General features: G+C 39.4%; 1 protein-coding gene and 1 long non-coding RNA gene across 2 annotated transcripts in view; one reads left to right on the top strand and one right to left on the bottom strand.

Moving 5' to 3' along the window:
- Positions 1-1072, bottom strand: part of LOC137990599 (octopamine receptor beta-2R-like) — a 3085-nt gene extending 2013 nt beyond the window's left edge. Inside the window, exon 1 of the mRNA XM_068835732.1 lies at positions 1-1072. This exon is cut by the window's left edge and continues 2013 nt beyond it. Coding sequence (XP_068691833.1) covers positions 1-148 — 148 coding nt within the window. The 5' untranslated portion in view covers positions 149-1072.
- Positions 1-7500, top strand: part of LOC137990600 (uncharacterized) — a 15861-nt gene that overhangs the window by 3676 nt on the left and 4685 nt on the right. Inside the window, exon 2 of the long non-coding RNA XR_011121528.1 lies at positions 2660-2866. This is a non-coding gene — a long non-coding RNA (uncharacterized lncRNA). The remainder of the gene's footprint in view (positions 1-2659; positions 2867-7500) is intronic.

Below are 7500 nucleotides of genomic sequence, written 5' to 3' on the forward strand. Positions count from 1 at the left end.
CTAGTGTGTTGGTAACTGTACGCATCTTAAAGTTGCGACAATAAGTTAGAATGATAAAGAAGTTTCCAAAAATGGCGAGACTGATGTTGAGAAGCATGATGCTTCCCTTTGCAGGTGTCACTTGGTCTTCGGGGCCGTTTTCCATCATCCAAAGAAATGCTGTTCGTCGAATTGTTCACCATAACTCGCGTGAGTTTTTGTCTTTTGCCGAGTCGGTACTGCAAAATACCAAGGCCTTCAAGCAATCAAAATGAAAATTGGTAATCGCGAAACGAACCGTCACGTTCACACTCCGCAATATTCAACAAGCAAATATGCTCTGAGTATTGATTTTTGCTTGTTGCTCTTATCAGGCAGTCAATTTGGCAGAAAATGAAAGTTAGGAGCGGATAACACAGGAAGAAATTACGGACGATCTTTATCCATAAAACGAAAGCACAGTATACTGTTTCTTGTGAGTGTTATCATCCCATTTGGATGGCTTAAAAAAAAAGTAGAAAAACACAGTTTAGGTTGCTTGGATAAACATCGAAAAAGATGTACATGTATGTTAATTTATCAGCGACGCATGCGCCACTCAGAGGACATCTGCAGCTCATTTATTTCTTTTAAAACGTTTATTCAAAATTGTCAATGAAACCGCTCCCCATCTTACACAGAAAACAAAACTATATATAGATTAAAGAAGAATTAAGGTTCGTGGAAGTTTGCTGTTGCTGTACCTATTTATTAAAAAAATTTGCAGGTGTTTCACTGCTGACTTCCTCATGGGTGAAATTTCCTTATTATCCAAGCCCGTACTACGTATTGCACTTTGCGAGGAGAACAAAGATCGTAAAACATTGGATATGATGTTCAATGATCGATTATACAAGCACCGAACTACTCGTCAGAACTACTGACTCAAGATTATTTTTTTGCTTTGTGTGAATTTTCGGAACTCGCTAAATCAGCTTGAAATTAAAAGAAGAATCTTCGCACTCAGCTGGACAATTTAAGAATATTTCGTCTTAATCCAATGACCTCCGGGATGCCGGTGTGATGCTCTACTAACTGAGTTTGGTTTGTCATCCATTTGTAACCTTTCCTAACCGAAATCAAACTCGAGCTGAAAAGACTTGAAACGGAAATATAATGATCTGACACGGATATCACACGGGAAGCTCTTACCATACACTATATATATTTTGATCAAGTGTAAATTATGATTTGTCCGTTAACTTTTCGTCGAAATAAACTCTCTTTAATAAGACTAAAGATGACATATTTCTTCCTTTTTGCTGATGAGAGGGAGGCATACTTGTTTCACGATGACATATAGTGATATGTCAGTTTATGAAAGTCGCTTCTCAGCACGCGTGTGAATACAATATTAAGTAGGGATAAAACATTTGCAATTAAGATATCTGCGTCTACACAAAAATTCCGGGAAATAAAAGGAGATAGGTAACAATTAAACCTCATGGCAGTAATAGTTTCTCAGTAACTGTGGACCAAAGGTCAAAGGCAAAGACAGGACTGTGTTATATGATAAATTATATTTGGATTCACATTCGACGACTTGTATTTTCATTAAAGTTATCGGTTGAAGGATATCTATACCAGATTATACATTTTCGGATATTATCATTTCTTCAATCTTTCTTGTTACTGACGCAATTTAAAGAACTTTGGTTAGTTATTATCTGTAATGATAATGATGTTCACGGAAACCTTGTTCCCAAATGAATTTTAGGCAAGCCAGTATTGACCACTCTAACGGTAACGTAATACAACCAAACTGCCTTTTTAAAAAAGAAAAGGAAACAAAGCAAATTTGCATTTGAAAAACGGATCTTATTCCCGTCATAGAATTTTTTTTTAAAAATGGAAGCCTGAAACAAATGTGCCCTCACAAAGAGCCCTTACCAAGAGATTGAGATGTGTTTAGGTTCCGATCTAGACTAGATCGGAGCCTAGATTAGATTTAAGTAGACTGCAGCTGCTTAAATTACTCACTGCAGCTCTATTTCGATAAATATACCTTTAAAAAGCATTTTATATTAGCACCCTGTATAATTATAAAACTAGTATTACATATGAAATAGACTCATGGATGAGAAAATAACAGAGAGGATTGCTGATTTGTAGAATACGCAGTGTCTGATATCAGATGGGTGCCTCTGCCGGATTACTTTGATGTAGGTGAATGTAGGTGTACCGGTCATTTTATTGTTCACTGAGTTGATATCGGACACCGTTCTTTTATGAAATGATTTGAATGACAAAAAAATGAGTAAAGCAATTATGACGTTCTTGGCCATGCAAATGAAAGTTATCTTTTGAGTTCTGTGGACATAGTAAATGGGGTTAGCTCGTCAGCTGTTGTCCGAAGAAAGATCTGTTTAAAGTAGTTTTGTCCTGTATCCGGCAAATTCTAACCATTGCTTTGAACTGATCTTTTATGAGTGAGGCCCGCTTGAGAGGGGGTTCTGCTCCGTTTTATAATAAGTTACAATTTGTTATAAATTAATGTATACGTTTTTTGTATCATGTTTTTTTTTTCGGCTGCCCTAAAAAGCCTCTGTAACTTTTATTTCACTTCTTTCCTTATTCTCTCTTTATTTTATTTGTTGTATATTTATTTAAAAATATATTTTTTTAATTACTTTTGTTTCAGGTTCTATTAACGACGACTCATCTGCTTGACGTTTCGTTCGTCAAACTATGATGACCACCATATTTGAGATCAGGCGCAATTTAACAACCCCAGCTGACTGTGAATCGCAATTTTTTACAAGTAGACGAATAAACACTTACCAACACAACTAAATGCAGGGCGGCATTCTCAGTGGAAGGAAGCAAATCTTTAATACCATAATAGTCGGTCAGTACACAACAAAGGGTCAGTTCTCTCTTCTTGTACGCAAAAGCTTTTTCCTTGAATAAATGTCATGCACTTGCTCCGAGAGCTAAAGTGGTCTAAAGTAATACAAACATTCCTTAAATTCAAGCAGCTTACCGACACCTCCTTTCTACAAGTAGATAAAAGATAGAAATTCCGATTTGAAGTCGTTTTCTTCATCTGCCAAATACATTGTCAAGCTTATATTAGTTTAACATTAATTTTATGCGACCATACTTAACGTCGATAAGTTAAACTCGTAACAGTAATTCCGAGTCAGGGAAAACCTGAGGTCGACTGTGCGCTTATTTTACTCCCCCCTCTCCATCAGTGCCCCATTTTACGGGTATTTTAATTTTATCATTTCTTTATTATCCATTTGCCTAAATTAAATACATATTACAATAAAACGGATCAAGAAAATGCAATTAAAGGCGAGGAAGTCTCAAGAAGCAATGAAGGCTTATAAGGAGGACTCCCTCTTATTAATTACAGCAAAGTTTACCGGTAACTAAAAACGGGGAAAAGAGAGACAAAAAAAACACAAAATAGTTTACAAATAAATAAAAATGAAATTTGGGGAGCACTACTATGAAACTAACAGGATTAACTGATGTATTGATCATATTTCACATATTCATTACCATGAGCTCGAGGGCTTGACCCAGCCCCTGCAGGAATGGTTGCATTTCCATACAGGGTCAGTCCTCTCATGCGCTCTATATTTATTAGTTATTCTGTGAAAGAATAAGATAAGCTTTAAGTGAATGTTTGGAAGTTCTTAAATTATTAGATTGAGTTATTGAATAGGGTAAGGAGCTCCACAATTTTGAACCTTGATACAAAATAGTAAATTGTTTGATGTTTGTTACGCAACCATGACAACGATATGACTCATCATTTCGGGTGAAGTAATTAGGAAATTAGCTTCCAGTTTGAAATGAGTTTTGAAAAGAGCAAGGTAGTCTTCCATGGTGGTACAAGTATTAAACGATCCAAATTGAAATTAATGTAAACTATAAATAGCCAGAGTACCGAGTTTTTGAAAAAGAGGTTCACGGTCTGGAGCCCTATAATCTGCAATTAATATTGATCGAGCAGCACATTTCTGTAACAAGTAGATTCTAGTAAGATTTGTACGGTATGTGGAACTTCACACTGAGTGTATTGCAATAGGTAAGGTACGGATAGAGTAAAGAATAGTATAGCTGAAATAGTGACTTACTAAGTACGTAAAATCTTGCTAGCGCTTTGTATAACATTCCTATGGTTTTAGAGATTTTTGTACAAAGCAAAATGCTGGTCAATGTGACCACCCCGGTCAGAAATTTGATGCCTTTCAGCTCCTCAATTATTATTGTGTCATCAAGTCTTGTCATAAGCAACTTCATTTGTTTAGGTCTAAAAATCATAAACTTGTTTTTGTTTTGGCTTTTAGCCAAGTGGCTACACGATGAATTTCATCATTTAGATAATACCTTAGGATATGTGAATCTCTGTTTTGTTAAAAGATGCTAGTGCCATCAGCAAAAGAATACAAGTAGCATCTCTTAAGCAATTTGAGAGATCATTGATATATAATATGAACAATAATGGGCCTAAGATGGATCCCTGAGGGACCCCGCAAACAAGTTCATTTTCGCAGAAAGTTTTTTCCATTAACCTGGACTACTTGCTTTCTATTTAGTCCATGGGCCAGAGCCACTCAAATGTACCAATTCGAGGGACCAGCCGAGAGTGGTACGGATTTGAAGCTTGTCCGAAGGTGATTCCAAAAAGTCATTATATCAATCTAAAATCGGTAGCTTTTTTGTATTTTTGAAGCATTGAAATATCGTCAAAGCCCGGTTTTGCATGAAAACTACTAGGCTGAATTTTTAGAGTGCTATAGAATTTATTTTTCGAAGTAAAAACTTTATTTATGGTATCAAAATGTACGAACGAAGCGTTTTTCATAGTTTTATTGTGTTAGATTTATTATGAGCCTGCAATCGCAATGCATCATGGGTAAAATTCAAGATGGCGACTGCAACTGAGGCAGGTGAGTGTTTGTTTCTCGCTATTTTATTATCTTTTTTATCCTACTGGATACCCCACCCCCTCAAAGAAACTTTGTCTGGTGCGGGCACCTCCCACCGAGTCAATGGTATCGCCGTGCAAGCTGTACATTTTGGTCCTCAACTTCCACCCGCGTCAGTACCTGCAATGGTCAAGTCCAAAAAGAGAAGCATAGATACAGTGGACGACGCCAATCTTCCTATTTATAATGCAGGTGATCTTCGCGGCCCCCCTTCTCGAGGATAATTATGTAGAGGTGACATCAACACAAATAATGGAAAACGCTTGGAAAAAGAACTTACTATGGCTTTTGGCGCGCCTTCATTCCGGTGAAGACCAAACCATTCCTAGCTGGACTGGATTCAATATTTTGGTGAGAAACGAGCACGTGGTCGCAAAGGATAGCGTAGGTTACCTACCCACTATCAACGCCCCGGCGACTAACATGTCTACCGTGTACCAAGTCCTGACGAAGTCGCTTCAGATCAAAGAAACCTTGAGTCTCCAAAGCATTGTTGTTGTGTTTGACCAAGCGCTGTACGCCAAAGCTACCGAGATAAAATGGGAACACAGTGCCCAGTTCAATGATATTGTTTTGAGAATGGGAGTTTTTCATACCATTTGTACGTTCTTGGCGGTGATAGGAAAGCGTTTCCAGGACGCTGGTTTGCGAGATGTATGCGTGGAATCTGGAGTGAGTGCTGACGAGATCCGCGGCTGGCGTTTAGGAAGGTCGTAGCTATAATTGTGCCATCCGTTTTCACAAGCTTATGTTCCAAGCTCTTAACCGACTAGTGTGGAATGGGTTGCAGGGGTGTATTGAAGAACACCACGAAGACAAGAAACCTCATGTGGATGAGCTTATGAAAGGACTGAAGCCGCTCATCGATTCTACGTGTGAACCGGAGTTTCAGAGAGTTTTGAGAAGTCCCTTATTTGAAGAGGTCTCACAGCTATTTCTGTCGTATTCGCACCACCTTCGTCATAGTAACGGAAAGCTTTCGAAGTTCTGGATGTCATATGTTGACATGGTCAGGTGCTACTGGGACTGATAAGAGCAACTAGGGAGGGAAACTGGTCACGGCACCTCTCTTCTCTCAGGGGAATTGTTCCTTGGTGCTTCACGTATGATAATGTCAATTACGCCAGGTACCTCTCAGCGTATCTCTCGGAAATGTCTCATCTTTCCGAGGAGCACCCAGACGCGTTCGAGTATCTAAGTTCGGCAGGACTTTCTGTTCAGCTCAGCAACAGCAACCCTTTTGGGAGAGTACCTGTTGACCAAACATGAGAAGAGACAGTAAATAAGGACACTCAAACCTCAGGAGACACGGAAGGATTCAGCCTAAAACCAAAAGCCTTAAGCAAGTACTATTTGGTGGCGAAATATCGAAGCACGTTCCCCAGACAACTTAAGGACATCCTGTATATCTACAGCTCTTCTTCGAAACACAATGACTTACAGCGCTCAAGGATCACGCGCGATGAAACTGACGTTAAGAACATAATTTCATTACTACACGATACTTGGCTAAATCCGTTCAACCCCGACCTTCAAGATCTTGTCTGTCTATCGACCGGAAAAGTCGCCTCTTCTGAAGTAGAGGATGATCTGCTTCGAGCGAAAGAGGTTGCGAAGAAGCTTACAAAGCTTTCAGAGGAAAGCGTCTCCAATGTGATCCGCCAAATGTAAAATTCCACGATACCTTGAAGAAAGCCAAGCTCAAGACCTTTACTGACCTCAACAGGAAGATTTACGGTTAAAGCTTCTAACAACCAGAAAGTTGTTTTTAAAGCCGAGAGAAGATTGTTTGAACAAATGATTGTGAACGCAGAGAGCAGAAATTTGCAGATGAGTGAAGTCCTCGCCCATCCTCTCGGACCACTCCCATGGACACTGGCTAAGCCAGATGGCACGTTGCGCAAGATGAATAAATCCTCCTTGGAAAAAGGAACTCCGGAAGAATGTACAAGCAGCAGATGTTATTCCCCAACCCTCAGCATGCTTGATAGATGGCATGGCTTTAGTTCAGCGTCTAAAAGGTGACCAGAAAACATTTGCTGAGTTTGCCGAGTCTCTTTTTAGCATGGCGTGAAACGAAAGCACTTCGAGCGACAAAATTGATGTCGTATTCGATGATTACCGAGACGACTCAATAAAGAACACGGAACGAGAGAACAGAGGGGAAGGTTCAGGAAGCCAGTTTCGTAACCTCCAAGATGATCACAAGGTCAAACAATGGCGAAAATAACTGTGCCGTTCACGTAACAAGGAAGCATTGATAGTCTTTGTAACTAAGGAATGGCAGAAGGAAAAGTATGCAGACAAATTATCAGGGAAGACGCTCGTGGTCACCTGTGGCAGAGAAGCCTACCAGTTGTCATCCGGAGTAGTTGAACGTCTGACTGATCTCGACTCATCTCAAGAAGAAGCGGACACCAGGTAACTGTTGCATGTAGCTCATGCCGCGAGATCAAAGTTTGTTGCGGTAATAATCGTGTCTGAAGATACAGATGTCTTGGTACCGTGCTTGGCTTTCAAGAGTTTTATTCCGTCC

Source organism: Montipora foliosa, chromosome 2 (genome assembly GCF_036669935.1).
Source record: "Montipora foliosa isolate CH-2021 chromosome 2, ASM3666993v2, whole genome shotgun sequence".
Lineage (NCBI taxonomy): Eukaryota > Metazoa > Cnidaria > Anthozoa > Scleractinia > Acroporidae > Montipora > Montipora foliosa.